The sequence below is a fragment of the Colletotrichum tamarilloi genome, assembly GCF_030869305.1.
Source record: "Colletotrichum tamarilloi strain Tom-12 chromosome Unknown Scaffold_126.1, whole genome shotgun sequence".
Taxonomy (NCBI): domain Eukaryota; kingdom Fungi; phylum Ascomycota; class Sordariomycetes; order Glomerellales; family Glomerellaceae; genus Colletotrichum; species Colletotrichum tamarilloi.
Genome location: NW_026849509.1, coordinates 1 through 19,826, shown reverse-complemented (window position 1 = coordinate 19,826; position 19,826 = coordinate 1). Strand labels below are relative to the sequence as shown.

The following is a 19,826-nucleotide window of genomic DNA, read 5'->3' as shown; positions in this document are numbered from 1 at the left end:
TGGTCTCTCCATGTTGTGTCGCCCACCCAGTTCCCCAAGTGTGCTCCAACGAAGATGTGCCAGTTTCCCCTGAAAGGCTCTGGCTCCTGCGTTCAAGTCCTCTGGTATCACCACCATCGTGATAATCTCGGAATCTCTATCTGCCACCATGACCTATTGCCATCAGGATTGCTCTGGATGGGAAGGATAGGCCAATTGAAAGTATAGCTACGATCCTGACACCGACTTGATTCCTTCCGAATTGCTATTGCCGCTAGAACGCCTTGGAATTCACGTCTTGACGAGAAACTTATTCAACGGAAGGTACATGATTTTGGGCTCCTTCCTCTGCCTATTGAGCCCTCCCTCCTGAGCCTTTATATAAACCCGCCTTCTCTCCCACCCACCACCCTCTCTTCTTCTTCCTCCCACACACACGCACACTTCAATCTCTCTTCTTCGTTGATACCCAACTTCAAAGACTGCGTCTTTATTTTGCACTTCAACTTTTCCATCAACACTGTCTCTTTCAGGCTTCTCATTCACTTCACTTCACACACACTTCACTTTCCAACTTCCCACACACACTACACACAACAGTCAACATGATCAGCATCAAGACTGTCGTTACTGGCATTGCAGTCGGCCTCACTGCCGTCGGCATGGTCCATGCCTCTACCACAATTGCCAGTGGTGACGAGAACCGCGCGCTCTCCATGATCAACACTGCTCGTTCCGAGGCAGGTGCCCCTCCCATCCTTTGGGACAACAACCTCAAGGAGGACGCCGACACCTGGGCCCTTCTGCTCGCCAAACAGGGCTTCATTGGCCGTGCTCCTGCTCATCAGCGTGATGGTGCTGGCGAGGTCGTCGCCTACTTCAGCTCTCTGTCTGAGGACAGCGTGCAAGTCACCAACCCTCTGGTCTCGGCTGTCAAGCTCTGGCTTAGCTTCAAGGACATGAACAATTTTCAGACCACTGTCGAGGACTACTACGAGACCCTCAGCACCACTGGTATGTCTTCGCCTCGTCTACTGACTTTCCTCGAGTTCGTCTGACCTTTTCCTACAGAGCAGCTCCTCTCTGACAAGGCTACTCACATTGGTTGCTCTACCCGCCTGGGCAAGAAGGGCCGCGCTGTCAACCCCCTCACTTCTTTCACGGTCTGCCGTGTCTACAAGGATGTCGAGTCAGTTGACCCTCCTTCCTTCTTCTTCTTCCTCTTCCACCATCCTCTCGCAGATGCTAACACTGGCTTGTTCCAGGCCCCCCGCCGTCATGGCTCGTCAGGACCTCAGCCCCGGCCCCTTCCAGGGCGACATCACCTTCTTCAGCCCTGGTCTTGGCGCCTGTGGCTGGACTGACAACGACAACTCCATGATTGTTGCCCTCTCTCATATCAAGATGGGCTCCCAGTCCAACGGCAACCCGCTCTGTGGCAAGACCGTCCGCATTCAAGCCGAGGGCAAGTCCGTCGACGTCAAGGTGACTGACAAGTGCATGGGATGTGCCGTCAACGACATTGACGTCAGCCCTGCTGTCTTCAAGGCTCTTCTGGGTGACCTTGGCCGCGGTCGCGTCGGTGGTGTGACTTGGACTCTTGTCTAGGTCTAGCTTTCTATTCAACAACATTTCTCACAGCTCAACATGGATTGGGATTTCGGAAGGCACCTTGACTTTCATCAGGACTGCATATTTTGGGGGGAGATGAGGACATGGCATGGTTATACCGTCAGGGGACGAGTACCTTAGTCTAGATATCTCCGCAATGCAGCAATGAATCAATCGCACTTGTCTGTTCCCGGTGATGTTTGTCTGTCTTTCACTCCGGTATGGCTGCCGCGGCTGACTGGCGTTAGTTATGAGGCTGCCATTCAGCTATCTAGCTACCATCTTACCTTACTTTGCCGATGAACGTCGAGACTTGTGAAAGCTTCATTGAACAATAGCTGCCCTGCTTCGCTAGACGCCCGACAGATAACCCGAATATTAGCATTGTCATCATCAACCTCTTTGTTGTCATGAATCGTGGTTATTGATCTCATCTATATACTTACTTTGGCCAGCGTATCTCCAGCCAAATCACCTACCATGACGCGTATATACACTCTTCCGACTACCCATTACCAAGAAGACCGACCACCCAAGTAGATATGCAAAAAAAGCAAGCAAGCCGCCCATCATCGAAGATCATAACTAGGCGTACACCATACTCAAACCACACACTACACAGCAACAGTATTCCGCTGCCGGATACTCTGCGACCTCAAAAACGAGATCTGCCCTCTCCGCACAGTCATATCCCCTCGCGGTGACCTCATATCGTCCTTATCCTGCGACATACTCGGCGACAGCTCAAGCGTATTACTCCCATACAGATCGCTCGCGGACGGAGCGGGCCGCTCATCCCGCCTCACAGACAGATAAAAGAAATCCCACCAGAAAGAATGCTCCAAATCCCTCGGCTTCCCATCAGCAGTCCAGTACCGCTCCTCCGACAACTCCCTCGACAGGTGCCGTCGGAAATACCGGTCCTGGCTCACCCACCACGCGCGCCAGGCGACGAGGATACCGATCGTCAGAGGGATGACGGTGGCCCAGTAGACCCAAAAGAGGTGGCTCAGCACGGGGATGGGATCTTTCGGGTTCGTGGAGGTGCCGCCTCCGTTGTCGCTGCTGTCTGCGTCTTCGCCCGAGGCTTGCCAGTCGAACATGGACATGCCGAAGAGGGTGCCGAGGAACTCGCCGGGGAGGAAGACTGCTGTTATTACGGCGAGGGCTTTCATTGAGGAGGAGTCGCGGGAGGAGGCGACGGCCATGCGGGCGTTGAGGACGTTGTCTTCTTGGGCCATTTTACTGTAGATCTGGGTAGTGTTAGCTTTGGGGGACACGGTGAGGATGTAATCCAGTGTCACTTACAATATCAATCTGGGCGCGGCACCGGGCCTCCGACATGCGTCGATCCGTCTCGAGACCCATACACATCCGCTGCAACCCCTCAAGATACTGCCGTATCTCATGCCAATGGTTCCCCAGCGGATCAGCCAGCGGATCCGGCGCCTTGGGCAGCGACCGCCTCCTCGTACTCGCAGACGACCTCGACGGCGGACCCGTAGGCGGCTCGTCGGGCTGCACTTGCTGGTCCTGTTCATCCCTCTGATCGGCGTCCGTCTGTCGTACGTGGAAATCGTCGAGACGGATCTTGAGTTCCCCCGTCGACATGCGCTCCGCGAGCTCGTCGCCGGCCTGCAGCATCAGCTTGACCACCCTCTCCATCCAACGCACGGTGTCTAGCAGCTTAATCGACTCTTTGAGCACGTCATGCGCGCTCTTCATCAGGTTCGCCATGCTCATCGGCCCGGCAATCTGTGGCGTTTTCTCGTTATGCGAGGCCGCGGCCGTGGACGAGGCGAACGTGAGTCTGCGCATGAGCTTTGAGCGCTTCTCGCGCTCCATTTCAAAGGCCTCGAAGCCGGCGATGGAGCTGACCTGCCACTCGAGGGCTTTGACGTGGTTGATGTTCTCCATGACGGCCTCTTCGGTGCGCATGAACTGGACTTGGAGGAGGACGACGGGGGTGATGAAGGGGTGGGCCCAGTGGGCGCGGCAGGCCTCGAGGCGCTGGTCGTACTCGTCTAGGTTCTCGAGGGAGTGCTGGCGCGGGTGGTAGGATTGGCGGACGAGGACGGAGGAGGTGCGGTTGCGGACGTCGTAGGTGAGGGACATGAAGTCGTAGGGGGTTCTTGGGTTTTTGGAGAAGGAGAGAATGAGGCCTGGCAGTGTGTTAGTCATTTTTGGTTCCTGTGAGTGAGGCTGATGGTTGTCAGAGTGAATACTCACTCAGTTTGGAGCGGTCGAGGGACCAGAAGCGGGATTCGTTTGTGACGCGGCGGGAGTATTGGAGGGTGGCGGGGTGAAGATCCATTGCGTCGAGGTCTCTTGGGGTCATGGTGATGCCGTCTTCTCGGCGGTCAAAGGATTTGTTGCGGCGGAAGCAGATGCTGTTGATGTTAGTCTCTGTCTGAGATGAAGTACTCAATAAGGTGGGTGGACTCACACTCGTCGAACCCGTCCATCTAGAACCAACTCTGGGTGCCGTGCCGGCTCTTGTGTGAACACTCCCTACCAAGGCGTTAGTTTCTTGTATGGTAGTCTCGATTGGGTCATATTAGATAAAGCTCACATTATAGTCAACAGAGTACCCATGACGAAAGGCTAGATTAAGCGTGTGGTGACCCGGCACCTCGTCCTTGTGCTGCATTTGGAAACTGATATCCTCGTCGTCCTCTAGCCCCGTCTTGGCGCCCGAGGGGATGCCATTGTCCTTCTTGAAGACGACGTACTCATCGTACTCGACCTTGGAGACGGCGTTGTCGTCCGAGACGAGGATGTCGTCGCGCAAGGCGAGGGTGTCGAAGCGGAACAGGTCGGACGAGTCGAGGCCTTGGTAGCGGGCCATCAGGGCGTTTGGGGGATGGTGGTGAGCCGGGTGGTGATTGACATGGCCAGGTCGTTGTTCGTGAGTAAGTTGTCGTCAATTGGTGAGCGAGCCTTTAATTGATGGTGAGTGAGGCTTATTCTGTAGGTGAATGAGGTGAGAGTCGGTGAGAATGAAAGTGAAAAGGGAAGTGAGTGAGATAATCATCCGCCTCAACCCCCCCCCCCCCCCGGTCTTTCTCTCACTGATTGATGAGGAACATGTTTTTTTTTCTCACTCCTTCCGCCGGCCAGGTTACCTTGCCGATCTTGGCGGTTGGTCGCAGGCGGGTGGTTGGTGATTTTGGTGGGCCTCAATCGCGGGGGTGCTGTGCCGCTGATGTTGAGCTTTAAGGTAAGGTAGGCCACAGGCAACGGGTTACAGCACCCGGAGCGACCCTTCAACGGCCGCCCCTCCCTGGAGCATGTGGTGCATTTGCCCTCCGTCCAGTGACATTTCTCGCTAAAGTTTGCCTCGCCTCAGCCACCACTCAATTCCCCAGACGGCCTCATTATGGGTCTTGGCGGGCGTCCTTGGCGGGTCTGCTGCCCGGGGTCTCGCTGTAGTGGCTGCCGGGTAATATTTTCTGGCCTGAAGACTTGCGCCGGTTGTTACTCCAAACCAAACAGCTGCGTCATTTCTCCTTCAACTTCAAAGTAACCTCATTCATCTCAGTTTCAAAATCATCGAGTAAACAAATAGAGTTTCGTTTGACCAAGATTCCCTTTGGCTAATCTAGAACAGTTGATGAGCGTCTCCCGAAACCATGGAACGGCAGGTCGGCACGACCCAACCACCCTAATAGCTTCATCCCCCGGCCAGTTCCTCCACCCATCGGACCCTGTCACCGCCGATTTCCCTCACCACCGGCGCCGATATCCGTCCTTTTCTCCACCGGCTCCTGTACCGGCCCCTGTGATTCTTCGGGTGAGGCCGGCTGATGTTTCGGCGCGTCTTTGCGCAGCTTGAATCCGCCCCTCCATCCGATCCAGCTCTTCTCTCGTGGGCCTTTGAGCATGGTGATGATCAATGACAACCCGATAAATCCAACTGTACACCATTAGCATACCGCAGCAATGACGAGACTCTGACGAGAATACATACTTGAAGTGCCCGCGCTGTACCTCCATCCGCCCTGCGCGTATAATCTATTCCCCACCGCCGTACCCGTCAACTGGCCGCAAAACACGCACACCATGTACGCCGTGTTCACCCTGTTCCTCGCCTTGGGGTTGATAGTGTAAATCGCAGTCCGGTTGGCCGTCTGCGCAGTCTGAATACCCATATCGATGCAAATCGCCTGGATCACAGGGCCGGCAACGGTAAAAGTACCCGTAAAAGCACCAATGATACACCCGATGAGAATGACCGTCTGCCCGAGCACAGAAGACAGCCACGGCACGTATCGGTCCATAATCAATCGTCCATACACCGGCCCACCGCAGATCGCCGCGATACCGATCAGCGAGAACAGGCCGATCGTGATGGATGGGTACTCATACGGCGGCGAAGCCAACAAGAACGTCAACGTCGTCCAAAAGGACGTAAAGATGGAACTGATGAAGAATCCAATCAGACATGCTTGGACTAGTATCGGCTCCGTGAACAACATCGTCACAATCGTCCACAGCGCGCGGAAGTAATTCAGCCCGTCCGGGTTCGTCGAGGGGTAATCCGGCACGAAGAAGAAGAGCAGTACCAGCAGCAGGTTCTGCGCCCCGAAGGAGAACCAGTAGATGTTGCGCCAGGAGGTGTAGTTCGCCACGATACCCGAGAGCAGCCGCGCGATGAGCATGCCGAGCATGAGGCCTGATGTCGTTATGGAGAGGGAGCTTGCTTTGCGTTCGGGGGGCGCCATGTCTGCTACGAGCGGGAGCATGAGTTGCGGTGTTACTGTTGTGGCGCCGACAATGAATGATAGGCCTAGGAAGGCTTGGAAGGAGTTTGTTAGGCATAGGCCGAGCCACTGGAGGTATTAGGATGATGGACTTCGCAAATAGTCTTTGTGTTGGGTGGCTCACCAGCATCGCTGTCACCCAGATGAGGCCTAGGATGAATGGCCGCCGGCGCAGCATGTCGCCCAGAGGGCAGATGAAGAGCAAGCCTGCTGCATAGCCGGCTTACATCAGCGTCGCGACCGACGATGCCCTCTCGAAGCTGACGTTGAATGTCTCTGCGATTCTGTTGAGAACCGGTTGGTTGTAGTACAGGTTGGCGACGGTGAACGTTGCCGCCTGGATCGCTTAGCATCTCAATCCATCATGTGTGTATGATTGGGGGTAACTTACAACTGCAAACAGAAAGTTGAGGCCGAGAGTGAATTGAGGAGGATTCTCGGGATCATATCGCAACTTTCTCGGCGTCCACGTGAGAAAACCAACTGTCGCGCCAATAACTCCTTTGCGACTATCCTTCTTGCCGCCATCCCGATGCGATTCACAGTCCGAATTCGAAGGCGACGGTGACGGTGACCTCGTCTCGTTACCACCGCCCGTGGATACCCGCTTCTCGTCGTCGTCGCCGCCAAAGCCGCCATCCCGGACAGAGTTCGCGGCTGAATTCCGTATTACTTCCTGCGGCACGGAGGCTTCTTTTTCTTCCGCAGCAGCAGCAGCCACCGCCTCGCCAGGCCCTGCCGTTGCGCCTGCGCCTGCGCCTGCGGGCGTTGAGCCCATGTCCTTGTTGCTGGCGTCCGTGTCACCTCTGCTGCGTTCAACAGAGTTTCGCTTCTCCAACATTGGGACCCTTCTGTATTGAGACTCTGAGATCGCCCCGATTAAGCTTCTTTCTTTCTTCAAGTTGAAGGTATGCGACAAAGTGACAAAGACAACAGTCTCCAGAGATTGTTTATCCGCTCGTTCGCGAAACCCTCTTAGCGTGCGGGAGTCCGTTGGGGCTAGTTGATTAGAAATGATGAAGTCATGGCGTTGAGTTGTCAATCTTCAAGAGTCGTTGTTTCTCTTTGCCCTTCAGAAAGTCCCACTAAACCTTCTGTATCCTTATTCTCAGAGCGTAAAGTCAATTCGAGGTTGTCAACTCCATATTCTTCCAACGGCGCATCAAAGAAGGAGAAAAAGCCCGTCGGCAAACATGCTAAACAGCTCGGAACTTCGTCTATGACGCGCGACTCATGGGGCGCTTACTACGTAAAGCATTTACCAAGACTCGATTCCGGGGGATTGTCGCGGAGATAAGCGCTCCATTCGATGGCGCGAGACCGGGGCGGTGTCCTATCATCGTTGGCCTCAAGCTACTAAGACTCAAGTAAGCTTGTTCGGCCGGTACCGACTCGGCGCGGGGAGGTTATTACAGGGTGGCGCGGCTTCAGTACCGGGGCTTGTTCCGATTTCCGGCTTTTTGAGACATGCGCCGGGCCGTTGGGGGTGTGGTTTTGATGGAGGTTGTCTGGCATTGGGCAGAAGATGTGCGATGGCGTTGGGGGAGCGTTGGGGGACATGGTTCTCTGTACAAGCTTTATAGAATTTGAAAGTTTGCAGTTTCTCCAAAACCCAGATGAAATAAAACCCAAAGAAGATTATTTCCGTAATAAACCGAGGAAAAAGAGCAAGAAATGAAGTAAAGATGGCAAAAACGCAAAAGAATTAGCACAACCTGGTTTCGATCCAGGGACCTCTGGGTTATGAGCCCAGCGCTCTACCCCTGAGCTATTGTGCTTGCCGATGCAAATTTTGCCAAAGTTTGTTTATTGTGTAGCTTAGCGCGAGGCCAAAAGATTGCAGCCTCAGGAATAATTCGCGCTCACGTTCATTCAGCCCGTGAACTTCGCAGGTGCAGAAATATGATGCGATAGGTGCCTGAAATGAATTCCTCTGGTCAAGATAGACTCTATCTTTGAGGTTGATAGCGTTTGTTATGCATCAGCTCCCACGCCCGGCGACAAAATGTCACTAAGGGTGGCTGCTTGTAATTGATACTTGCTTATCCATCTCTCATCAATTTGTAATCAAATACGCCATCGAAAGAAACTTATTGTGCATGGCGAAAGAGGAAAAATAGGCAGATATGGTAGTTGGATTAAGAAGAGAGACCAGGGCGCGGTGATTGGGAAAGCTTCGTTGAGTTGATCTGTCGTTTTAGATGTTGGATTGCATGGCAACTCGAGACATTTGTTTGGGGAAGTCTGTAGACAAAAACCCTGTCTTGTCTGCTATAGCCTACTGCCCTACGTCTCTATCTCGAAATTCACGATTTTCCTTGCTTCTCTTTTTCCTCATGCGATGCTGAAACCTCCTCGGCTAGTCACAGACAACCCTCGCCTTGACAAGCAGTAGATCGGAGTCATAGCTGTTGCCATCAGCGGTGCCAACCTTCACCAGGCCCGGCGAGATGTTGCATAGCACGATGTTCCCATCATCGAGCGGTTCCTTCTCCCAGCCCTCGGCTTCCATAGACTTGTCGTCGAAACGAATGCGGGCTCCACCCGCCATCTCCTTGTACCATTTCGGGTAGAAGTAAGCTCTGGAAGCCATGAAGATCCCGCGGAGCTGCACCGCATCGTCGAATATCTTGAGGATGTATTTCTCAAGCTTTTCGTTCTTTGCTTTGTAATCGGGACACTCATTGGGAACAAATATGAAGAAGGCTACCATCTCCATCTGTACCACCCTCAGCATCTCCGCCTGGTCGACGCCAATCATCTGATTGATCATCTCTCCAATCTCAGCTTTGCCGTGTAGGAGCTTCGTCGGGTCCAGTTGCCTGCGGTTGCATAATGCTGCCATTTAAAGGTTTCAGTGACAATGATCACCAAATAGCCATCGGGGTGGGGAACTCTCTCACCTAGTAACTTCTCGAAGCAGGTAATGAAGCTCATTCCGATTGTGCCGGCCCAAGTCTTTTCGTAACTTCCGTCTACCCCGAGGTCGAAGAATCGTCCTATGACAGTCTTCCAAATGTAGTGTTCCACAACGAAGGGCCTCATGTCCCCGTCTTGGAGCTGGTCGATGTAGTCATTGATGCCGTCGGAACTGAGAAAACAGGAGTCATTGATGCTGCGGTCTTTCAGGTCTCCCTCTGAGGGACAGCCGGTGAGAACGTGATTGGCAAGGTAGTTGATGTTATACTGCATTTTCGCCCATATGGCCGTGATGAATTCGTCCGAGACCTTACTAGAGTTCGCAAGAGGTTGAGTCTTCAATTTCGCGTCCTCACATTCTTCAAGTCGGGACTCGAGTTTCTCAACCCGTCCGGAAAGCTTATGGTAAGCCTTCTCGAGATTGTCCATGGCATCTCGATGATCCGACTCTCGCTGAGCCAGCTCTGCTTCAGCATCAGCGGCCCTCTCAAGTGCCCACGATAGTTTCTTCTCCGTGTCGGCTGCTTCATCACTTGCCCCTACCAGGCACTTTTCAAGTTCTTGATTATATTCCTCACATTTTCGAAGACGACTTGTAAGCTCTTCAATGCGCTGTGCTTGTAGCGCGGCCCTCGCCTTGCCAACGATGACGAAGGTGTGCTCTTGATGATATGACATCGAGTCATCGCGGCTCATATTCCTTTTCTCCCATCTGATAACCTCGAGGTTCTTGCTGAAAAAGCTTTTGCGAGAAGTTCGATGGCGGCGGGGGGGCTGGGCTGCTAGACGTTCCCCAAACGAAAGTGACATCTGCTCTTGAGGGGTGTCGGTATTCGTTGGTTGCGGAATCCTGCCCTCACGGGGCTCATCTTCTGGCATGTTGTTGGGAGAGTCTGCCTCACTGTCCTCGATGACCATGAAGCGTCCCTAAAATCAAATAAGAATTTGAGGGAGAAGATTTTCTGAAATTTGAGTATTTGGGGTAGCTTACCTGTGTATGCTCAGCCATAATTCAGCCGACCAACTTGATTTATCTCTTGCCGATGTGAGAAATCTTCGGGAGCCTTTGCGAAGTCGAGCTTCCTTGGAGGGTGTGAATTTATTGTATGAGAAAGACTCTGGGTCAGTGAGAGAATAATTGTATGAGGTGAGGTAAAGGGTGAGGCCGGGGAGGACTCAGGTGATGTGATATGCTTACCACCCAAGCTTCCTTCCTTTTCTCTTGAAACCAGGTGCCTTCCTTTTTCTTTTCTTTCCGTGCCCTGTGGGCTAAGTGAGGTAAGGTAGGTACGGTGCACCCATTCTTCTTGGCTGCACTGTTTTAAAAAAAAGAAAAACATACACTTCACCTTTTCGACTCAACACCTCACCACGCTCTCTCACTGCACACTTTTCAAACTTCTTCTTTCTTTGACTCACTTTTCTTGCTAAGTCTTAGGATTATTAGTAAGTTTTTCTCTCTGATTTTCCTTTCCCTTGTCTGGAAATGTCAGCATTTTCTATTTCCAATCTTTTGATATTTCTTCCACACAAGCTCAACACCACTTTTGCCCAATCTCACAATATTTCTTACTTTACTGACGAAGACTATCCAGACCAAAGATCTACAGAAGCTTTCGGCCGGAAAGTGATGCCCACCATGGTGAAGACTCGAATTTCTGAAGACGATGAGAAGGCCATCATCATTGGCATAGACTTTGGCACGACGTAAGACCATCATACTACTTCTTGTTCTTGCTAAAACTTTATGGACTATTTTCTGACTACTCAAAAGCTTCTCCGGTGTCAGCTGGGCCTACTCCGGTCAGCCCGACAATATCGAGGTCATCAGCTGCTGGGAATCCAAGATAAATCTCAACTCCGACAAAGGGAAAGTGCCCTCTTCCATTCTTTTCCGAGGAAAACGCGGCAACTCTTCTTGGGGATATGCCATACCCAGAGATGGAAAGCAGGAGCCGTTGAAGTGGTTCAAGCTCTTGCTTGTTGATGAGCGTGACCTTCCCGAGAACGTCCGAGATTCTAGCCAGATTGCTACGGCTAGGAGACTGGCTAGAAGCGCGAACAAAGAGCCGGTCGAGATCATCAGTGGATATCTCCAGAACTTATGGAATCACTCCATAGAGTGCATTGTCAGCACAGTTGGCGATGCGATGGTCAAGATGTGCCAGTTTCACATCGTCATAACTCTTCCGGCAATCTGGCCGGATTACGCCAAGGCCAGAATGCGCAGAGCTGCTGAAGAAGCTGGATTGCTGGAGTCCCGTCCAGCTGGAGAGACGAGCTTGTCCTTCATCTCGGAGCCCGAAGCGGCAGCTCTTGCTACAATGAAAGACCTGTCGAAGATGCCAACCGCGGAGGCATGTAAACTTTCTTAATCTTAAGTGATGTGGCACTGACTAGCTGCTTCCTAGGTTGGAGATCACATCGTTGTGTGTGATGCTGGTGGCGGCACCGTCGACCTCATCACCTACGAGATCCTGAGCTTGGATCCCTTTATCATCAGAGAGGCTGTTCAGGGTGACGGCGACCTCTGTGGCGGCGTCTTCCTCAATGAGGCATTTGTCAACATGCTTAAGGACAAGGTTACTCCTCAAGCTTGGAACAACATTCCTGAAGAGGAGGTCAGGAAGCTATTGAATGACGAATGGGAGCAATGTATCAAAACTTCTTTCAAGAACCAGGATGACGACTGGCAGATCAATCTTCCCCCTGAGTGTCGTGTTCCTGGATCTCAACGGCGGGGTATGAAGCGCAAGCGCAACCTCATCCTTGATCAGGCGGACCTGCTCAAAGTTTTTGATCCTATCGTCAACCAGACAATCTCACTGGTAGAGAAGCAGATCGAGGCTGTCACGACGAAGACGGAGTCGAAGCCCAAGGTAAGAAGCACTAGCCTTGATGAATGATGAACAACTGAAATTATGTGTGAAAGCAAATCATTCTTGTAGGGGGGTTTGGCAGATGCCCATACCTACGAAGCCGCCTCAAGGAAGAAGTTGGCAACAACATTGAGATTATTCAAGGCTACGGAGACAAGCCGTAAGTCTCATTCTCAAATCTTCCAAGCCGACGCTAACATAGGACAGTTGGACTGCGATTTGTCGGGGTGCAACTATTCATGGACTGACGCGCCGCAACCTCGCTCCTGGTCTTGCAGTCGAAATCAAGTCTAGAGTCTCTCGGATGAGCTACGGCACCTGCTGCACGATGCCCTACGACCCTGAGGAACATGAAGAGGAAGACAGATATTGGTGCGAAGATGAACTCGCATGGAAGGTTGATACCTGCATGGAGTGGTTTCTTGAGCGAGTATGTTGGGAAATACAGTCTTCTTCTGGAGCGTAATCATAGCTGACACATATGCTAGGGAACCGACGTCTCTTCTGCAGATCCGGTTACCAAGTCTTACTATCGCCTTTGGGAGTCAGTTCCTAGTCAGGTCAACGGGACGATCTATTCCAGCGAGGCGTGGCCTCCTCCGGAGAGATTGGACCACCGCGTCAACGAGCTGTGCACCATTACTTGGAAGAAGAAGATCAACTTGGCGTCCCTTCCTCGCTTCACCAACCCCATGGGCAAAGTCTTCGCAAAGATCAACTACGACGTGGAGATGACCTGCTCCGGAAAGAGCGTGGACTTCACTGTCATTCATGATGGCAAGCAGGTGGCAGCTAAGAATGTTGACGTGGTCTTCAAGTCGGACGGGGACGAGTAAGGGAATGGCTTGCGAACTCCGGTGATCAAATCGTGGGAAATGGCATCGTGGAGAGGCTTGTGAAGGGAGTGATTGGCTTCTACTGTATAGGGAGGAAGGGATGACAGATGGCACAAAGGCTATTAGCCATCAGACCCACTGGGAGAAGCTATTATGAGTCCTAAAAGGGCATTAGAGAGGCAAAATGCATAAGAGAACCTGATCTGCAACACGTATTTCGCGGCACTGACTGACTCAACGACACGTTGTCTGTGGACTGGCTGCTGGCAAGCTTATCTCAGCCTCAACGAGTTGACAGGCTTCATTGCACCACGACATGGAGGCGTCCTGAATGGGAGAAAGCGTGTATATTACGAAGGTAAACACCTCAAAAAGCCTTTGTATGATACGTCAAAGGGCGCTTGATATCTTCGAGATCCACGACTGTGGCGTTTCTGACCTGCAACCCGTCAGATTGGGCTCCCGGAAGCTTATCAAGATCATCACCTGCTCGACCCGTCATTGTGTCACGTCAGCAGAAGGCCAATCGGACAGCGGTGCGAGGGCGGTTTCCCACATATCCGGGACGTTGGACCATCCTCATGCATGGCCCGTATGATGGGCTTTGTATGCATGCTTCGTCAATGCCAAAAGCTGGTGAAGTTGCGGTAAGCGCCGGCCGCGGTTCAAAGAGGCTGTTTTACGGGCCGACTATCCGTGAGCCTCCGCGTAACCTGAGATTTCTTCCCTGCGGCATTGATCGGAAACTCAAAGGCGTCTATGGCAAAAGTCAAACGGGTTGTTTTCCCCGAGCAGTCTTTGCTGCAGCCTGCGGTTCAATGCCAGACGCGATCCTTTGGCGGACTAGCTGGTAAGCTCGCTCACTACCAGAGCTGGCTTTGATATGTTGCAGCTGTGTGGAGAGTTTACACGCTCACTCTGCTTGGAGATTTACGAGATTGCGGAAGCCATTGGTCTAGATGGCTCAGGTTCAGCTCACGGCTTGATGGCGTATGAGCCCGAGATAACGGCGGCCCAAGGAGGAGAGAGTGGGAAGAATATCTGAACGTTCGCGGATCCGGGCAACAATGCGGAAGACCACCGTATCTCACGCTCGACGGCTTCACACTCGGATCTTTCAGGCGCGAACCCTCCACAATATGATAGCCAAGACTGAAACCCAGCCCCGGACCGGAGGACCTCAGGAGAAGGCGGAGCAGCCCGACTCCTCCTCCACCAAGGGCCCTCTCTCGGGAGACAACACCGACACAGAATGAGGCAAAGACGCAGTCGTCATCGAGCCCGTCTGTACCGTCACCGGGATCAACTAGTACGTCATCTTCTTCGTCATCCTCTCCTCAACCTTCCTCTTTGCCCTAGACAATACCGTCGTCGCTGACGTCTAGCCTCAGATCGTGTTGCAGCTCGACTCCTTCGAGGATGTCGCGTGGCTTGCTGTCACCTTCATCGTGGCTACGACGGCTGTCAACCTCTTCTATGACCAGCTGTATTCCCATCTGAAGCCCAAGTGGTTGTACGTCGCCAGCGTCCCTGTCTTCGAAGCGGGTAGTGCTCTCTGCGGTGCGGCGCCGAATATCAACAGCCTCATCGTCGGGCGAGCACTGTGCGGTCTGGGCGGTGTTGGTATGTATCTCGGGGTCATGGTGCTCATCGCAGCGACCACGAAGATTCAGGAGCGGCCTACGTATCTCGCTAGTATCGGGATTACTTGGGGGCTAGAGTCCCTTCTTGGACCAGTTGTGGGAGGCGCTTTTGCTGACTGGGATGCGACGTGGCGGTAAGTCATCTCAACCATGGTCGATAGTCTCCTCAATGACTGACACTTGACAGCTGGGCTTTCCATATCAACCTTCCCATCGGCGGCCTAGCCGCACCGGTGTACTTCTTTATGCTACCGTCTCCAGACCCTCAGCCTGGCGCGACTATCCTACAGCGACTCGCCGAGATCGACTGGATCGGTGCTCCGCTGATGCTCGGCACCATCGTCTGCTTCACCATGGGCACCTCGTTCGGAGGTGTCCTGTATGAATGGGACTCCGGCTCCGAGATAGCGCTCTTCGTCGTCGCAGGCGTTCTGTTCATCGTCTTCGGCATCCAGCAGGCGCACTGCATCGGCACAACCAAAGAGCGGCGCATCTTCCCAGTCGAGCTCATCGCCTCCCGCAAGTATTACCGAACCATTATCCTCATGTTCTGCGTTACAGCCGCCGGGGGCTGCGCCATCTTCGTGCCTGTGTACTTTGTTCCCATCTTCTTCCAGTTCACGAGAGGTGACAGCGCCATCGACGCGGCTGTCCGCCTGCTCTCGTTCAGCCTGGTCATGATGACCGTGACCCTAACGCAGGGCGGCATGCTGTCCCATCTGTCCGGAAAGTTCGGGCTGTACATGCCATGGTTCACCGTCGGCGGCATCATTTGTGTCGTTGCTTCCACGTTGATGTACGTCGTCAAGACTGACACCAGCACGGCCTGGATCTACGGGGCCTCAGCCATGCTCGGTGCCGGCTTGGGAAGTATCACGCAAGCGGGCTTCTCGATTGCCCAGGCCAGCGTGCCAGCTTCCATAGGTGCTGTTGCGTCCTCTCTGATTGCCTTGGTGCAGACGAGCGGTATCAACATCGCGCTGGCGGTCAGTAATGCTGTGGTTCTGAACAGAACTGAGAAGCGGCCGACTGCGATTCTGCCGGATGCTGTCACAGAGGACCAGGTTCAGGCTGCGATTGCTGGTGTCGGGACGACTTTGCCACAACGCTGCCGCCGCGGATGCAGCAGGAGGTTCTCGAGGCTATCGTTGAGGCTCTGAACTTGCCTTAAATCTTGGTGATCACAGCCTGGGCACTTGTCTTGGTCTGCAGTGTGCTGATGAAGAGAGAAAGGTTATTCATGACGGCTGCTGTTGGAGTTTGAGGATCTTTGGCAGATGATGGAGAAATAAGAGCAATGGATATATACGAAGACATTGAATCTTGGTGAAGAGGCCATTGATGGGGACACCATAATGTTAGGGTTGTCCGGGTGGGTATAGAGTCTAGATGAGATGAGCGCATATGAATGGAATAATAGATGTTCAATACAGAGCCACCAGTTCTACTCGTGCCCTCAGGAGCAACAGGTCGCTCCTCCGAATGTTCCCATTTGATACCACTTCGTATATCTGGTCATCAGCGACGTCAGATCGCTTGAGTGCCGCTTGGCCCACCAATTTTTGTTCCGTGATAGTACTTTCCCTCCAGAATCAAGCAAGTATTTCTCTTCGAATAGTTCCTCGACGTAGAGACCAAAGGGCAAACGTAAGTCGTCGCGCAGAAGAAGAAGGATGAGAAGTTGATTGCTGAAAGGGCTGGAAGTGGCTCCTAATGCTTGGAGTTCATCCAAGAGCACGAGTATGCTCTGAAGGCCAAATTGGCGAGACTTGACGCAATGTCTTGGTGCAAGGCTCCTCGACAGTGCTAAGGAATGAATGAGATGCACCATATAAGTAAGGCAAGGGATGAGTGAGATGGAGTGAGATGGAGTGAGATGAAGAGTGAAGTGAGGTCGTCGCGGTGGAGCGTGCACTCACTGGACGGGCCGTGCGGAGAAACGGGTCCCAGCGCGTCTTACCTAATGCGCTCAGAGACCCGCTATTTTAAAACAGAGCCACAGGGGGACTGCAGCTCCATGTTGCAGGACAGTTTCGCTCTAACCCGTTGCGGCCGGTCCATCCCTCGGTCGGAGGACGTCCAAAAGTTGACACCTCTTCGGAAACTCAACCACAGCTCTGAACCTCTCATCAAATCTCGGAGCTCCGTCGCGAAGTCATCCAAATTCGCCATCTCCCCCTATTACCAACGACGACGACGACAACGAAGAGACGCGCCGCCATAGATCTCGGCCCGCCAAACACAGCATGAGTTCATGAGAACAGGGTCCCATTGTGCCCTTGCTGCTGTCATTCGTCACAGCCCGCCATGGCCCTCCCTCTCGTGAGAGGCCATCCCGTCCGCGGACTCTGGATCGCGTTCCTTCACCTCCTTTTCGCGGCTTCGGTATGCGCCTACACACCGCTCTCAGCAGCCGTGCTCAAGAACGTCACGGTATCCGAGGCCGACTTTGACATTCACAACGGCCCATTGCTGGCCCCCATTCTCATCCCCCGAGTGCCCGGCACGGATGGGCAGCTCAAAACTCAACAGCATTTTGTTGATTTCTTCACCAAGAACTTGCCGAAATGGAACATTCAATGGCAAAACTCAACAGATAAGACACCCGCCACGGGAAATACCGATATCCCGTTTCAGAATCTCATCATCAGGCGCGAACCACCATGGACGAAGCCTGGCCAGGCCAACTATCTCACCCTGGTGGCGCATTACGACAGCAAGATCGAACCCAAGGGCTTTATCGGCGCGACGGATAGTGCTGCGCCGTGCGCTATGCTTCTGCACGTTGCGAGGGCGCTGGATCCGATGATGACCCAGATGTACGATGAGATGGTGGCTCTTGGGGAGAATGGTGGCACAGTTCCCCAGGATATGGGGCTGCAGATTCTGCTTCTCGATGGAGAGGAAGCTTTCAAGTCCTGGACGGACACCGACTCGCTATATGGCGCCAGGTCAGTTGAGGTGTAACACAGGATAAGATCTCATCGCACTAACATCTTGCTGCAGGTCCCTGGCTCTCGAATGGGAGAATACATTCAACCCCGCCATGTCTCATTACAAGAACCCCCTGGAGCAAATCAGCATGTTCGTCCTGCTTGACCTCCTCGGCTCAGCAGAGCCCAAGGTCCCTTCCTACTTTCAGTCAACCCACTGGGCCTACAAGGCCATGGCCGACATTGAGAAGCGCATGCGTGACCTCAACTTACTCGAGAGCAAGCCCAAGATGCCGTTCCTGTACGACATCAACAAGGTGAACAAGATGTTTGGACGTAGTGGCATCGGCGACGATCACGTCCCCTTCATGATGAAGGGCGTCAATATTCTGCATATGATTCCCTCGCCTTTCCCCGACGTATGGCACACGACGCAGGATGATGGGGAGCACCTCGATATGCCGACAGTGAGGGACTGGACGAAGATTGTAACGGCATTTACGATGGAGTGGCTTGACGCGATGGAAATAATGCCTGAAGAGGCCCAGAGGTAGAAGTTGAACTGTCGAAGCTGAACTCCGTCTTTGCTCCCAACCATGTCTGTTCACTGCTTGCTTTTTTGTGGAAGCAGATTCAGAAGCCACATTTGAAATCATTCTGTTTGTGGTGGAGTTCCTACCTTGCTCAAGGTCTTTGTCATCGCTGTGGTAAATCAAGTAAATGCTGAACCTCTTTACCACAAGGGGACAGCCACCAGAACCTCAAAGGAGCGACTGTAGCTTGGGCGTCTGTTCAGTAAACCAAGAAGCTGCTATGCGTAAATACAGATGGCTTCAGCATTTTAATTATCGCTCCTTTCACAGAATTGCTATAAAGCAGCCCATTTCCTCCGATGTTGGCTCAAAAATGCTGCAAGCTCTTCGTCTAGCACTGCCTTTCCTCAGTCTTATTTACAACTTCACTGTGCTACACTCGTAAGTCCAACGATTGGAATAGTGGATAGAAGTCACTAATTATTTTCTTCCTTTCCCTTCGTGCCAGACCCAAAGCTTACGAATGAGAAAGTGTAGCTTGATATCCACGATTTCCACGGTCGTCAACGAGACCTATCCATATTTCCTTTCCACATTCCCCAAACAAATTCGTCATACAATATCTACCGACAAGATGTGGGAGATGCTCCGAGCTGTTTTAATGGAAGACCATCCTATCCAGCGAATCAGTGATCCGGGCGATTTCCACTTCACCGTGCCCAACCCATTTCCTCCACTTGAGCCTATGGACAAAACTCGGAGGTCACACTTGGAAATCATTGTCGACTCCGACACCGTCAAAAAGACTTCAGAACCGCTGGCCAAATTGATGGGGTCAGTCGACGGAGGTACCATGTTGCTGGAGGAAGATCATGTCGGTTCAATGTTCGTTCTCCTCGCGATCGTTCACGGGCGCCCTCTGAACATCCTACCAGCCAAAATTTCAATCAGCGAGCTTCAGAGCCTGGTCCGCCACGCAGACAAGTATGGCCTCGTCCACCGTCTGGGAACGCACCTCAAGAGGTGGATGCCCAAGCAAGAGGAATGGACGGACCCTCAGCTTTGGGACGATACTGCACACACCGCCTGGATTGCCAGCACAATCGGCGCGAAAGATATCTACGAACAAGTGATTGCTCGCCTCGCCATCAAGTACACTAATGTACCTTCCAAGAACCATCTGGTAAATCGCTGGTCTGATAGTGTAAGAATCTATAAAACAGTTCAAGGTGAGTGATGCGCCTTTTCCAATTGCTGGAGAGTGGGGAAATGCGACGTGGCCTAACGGAAACAGTTGACGTAGAGAAATTCCGCCAAAAAGGCATGGTGGTCGTGAGACAAAAGCTTAAGGATTTTCATGACAATGCCTCAGAGAACAAAAATTGTCAAAAGGAGCAAGCAACCGCAGAAGAACGCGAGAAATGCAATTTCAAGATCGCCAGCTCCTTCAAACATGCCATCAAGGCAGCTGGACTTGAGTTCGCAAGCTTCTTTGAGTACACAGGAGACGGAGATGGGACACTTAAGTCAACATACCCACTTCCTGGCACCCCCCTGTTTCTGGCACCCACAAAAACGCGAAAATCCACCACAACCCAATGCCCACCCCCAACCTCCTTTTATCACAACATTTTCAATTCGCGTCCAAATGGGCTCATCTTTTGCACATGTCTTCTTCTATATATAATGCCTCAATATACCGAAGATCAGCTTCGTCAGGCTCTCGAGGA

The 19,826-nt window shown here is 52.7% G+C and overlaps 7 protein-coding genes across 7 annotated transcripts; 4 read left to right on the top strand and 3 right to left on the bottom strand.

The window, feature by feature from the left end:
- Positions 1-584: 584 nt before the first annotated feature.
- Positions 585-1,587, top strand: CTAM01_14548 (SCP-like extracellular protein; the record flags this gene model as incomplete). The annotated part of the gene is made up of 3 exons (XM_060530547.1): positions 585-993; positions 1,051-1,168; positions 1,245-1,587. The coding sequence occupies 3 exons, from the start codon at positions 585-587 to the stop codon at positions 1,585-1,587; spliced, it is 870 nt and encodes a 289-aa protein (XP_060374860.1).
- Positions 1,588-2,204: 617 nt separating this feature from the next.
- On the bottom strand, positions 2,205-4,438 carry CTAM01_14547 (uncharacterized protein; the record flags this gene model as incomplete). Its single annotated transcript, XM_060530546.1, has 5 exons — positions 2,205-2,843; positions 2,899-3,752; positions 3,820-3,980; positions 4,037-4,101; positions 4,163-4,438. 5 exons carry the CDS (start codon positions 4,436-4,438, stop codon positions 2,205-2,207), a joined length of 1,995 nt encoding a protein of 664 aa, XP_060374859.1.
- Positions 4,439-5,300: 862 nt separating this feature from the next.
- On the bottom strand, positions 5,301-7,194 carry CTAM01_14546 (major facilitator superfamily transporter; the record flags this gene model as incomplete). The annotated part of the gene is made up of 5 exons (XM_060530545.1): positions 5,301-5,506; positions 5,624-6,379; positions 6,478-6,503; positions 6,581-6,690; positions 6,745-7,194. 5 exons carry the CDS (start codon positions 7,192-7,194, stop codon positions 5,301-5,303), a joined length of 1,548 nt encoding a protein of 515 aa, XP_060374858.1.
- Positions 7,195-8,712: 1,518 nt separating this feature from the next.
- CTAM01_14545 (uncharacterized protein) lies at positions 8,713-10,281 on the bottom strand (the record flags this gene model as incomplete). The annotated part of the gene is made up of 3 exons (XM_060530544.1): positions 8,713-9,191; positions 9,257-10,199; positions 10,264-10,281. 3 exons carry the CDS (start codon positions 10,279-10,281, stop codon positions 8,713-8,715), a joined length of 1,440 nt encoding a protein of 479 aa, XP_060374857.1.
- A 621-nt stretch (positions 10,282-10,902) lies between these two features.
- Positions 10,903-15,790, top strand: CTAM01_14544 (uncharacterized protein; the record flags this gene model as incomplete). Its single annotated transcript, XM_060530543.1, has 10 exons — positions 10,903-10,979; positions 11,047-11,633; positions 11,691-12,151; positions 12,205-12,311; positions 12,359-12,581; positions 12,640-12,983; positions 13,269-13,345; positions 13,441-13,634; positions 14,373-14,764; positions 14,818-15,790. The coding sequence occupies 10 exons, from the start codon at positions 10,903-10,905 to the stop codon at positions 15,788-15,790; spliced, it is 3,435 nt and encodes a 1,144-aa protein (XP_060374856.1).
- Positions 15,791-16,937: 1,147 nt separating this feature from the next.
- CTAM01_14543 (peptidase family M28) lies at positions 16,938-18,117 on the top strand (the record flags this gene model as incomplete). The annotated part of the gene is made up of 2 exons (XM_060530542.1): positions 16,938-17,581; positions 17,637-18,117. The coding sequence occupies 2 exons, from the start codon at positions 16,938-16,940 to the stop codon at positions 18,115-18,117; spliced, it is 1,125 nt and encodes a 374-aa protein (XP_060374855.1).
- Positions 18,118-18,730: 613 nt separating this feature from the next.
- Positions 18,731-19,826, top strand: CTAM01_14542 (uncharacterized protein; the record flags this gene model as incomplete). The annotated part of the gene is made up of 2 exons (XM_060530541.1): positions 18,731-19,325; positions 19,391-19,826. Coding segments are annotated over 2 exons (1,031 nt in total), but the record flags the coding sequence as incomplete, so codon positions are not given.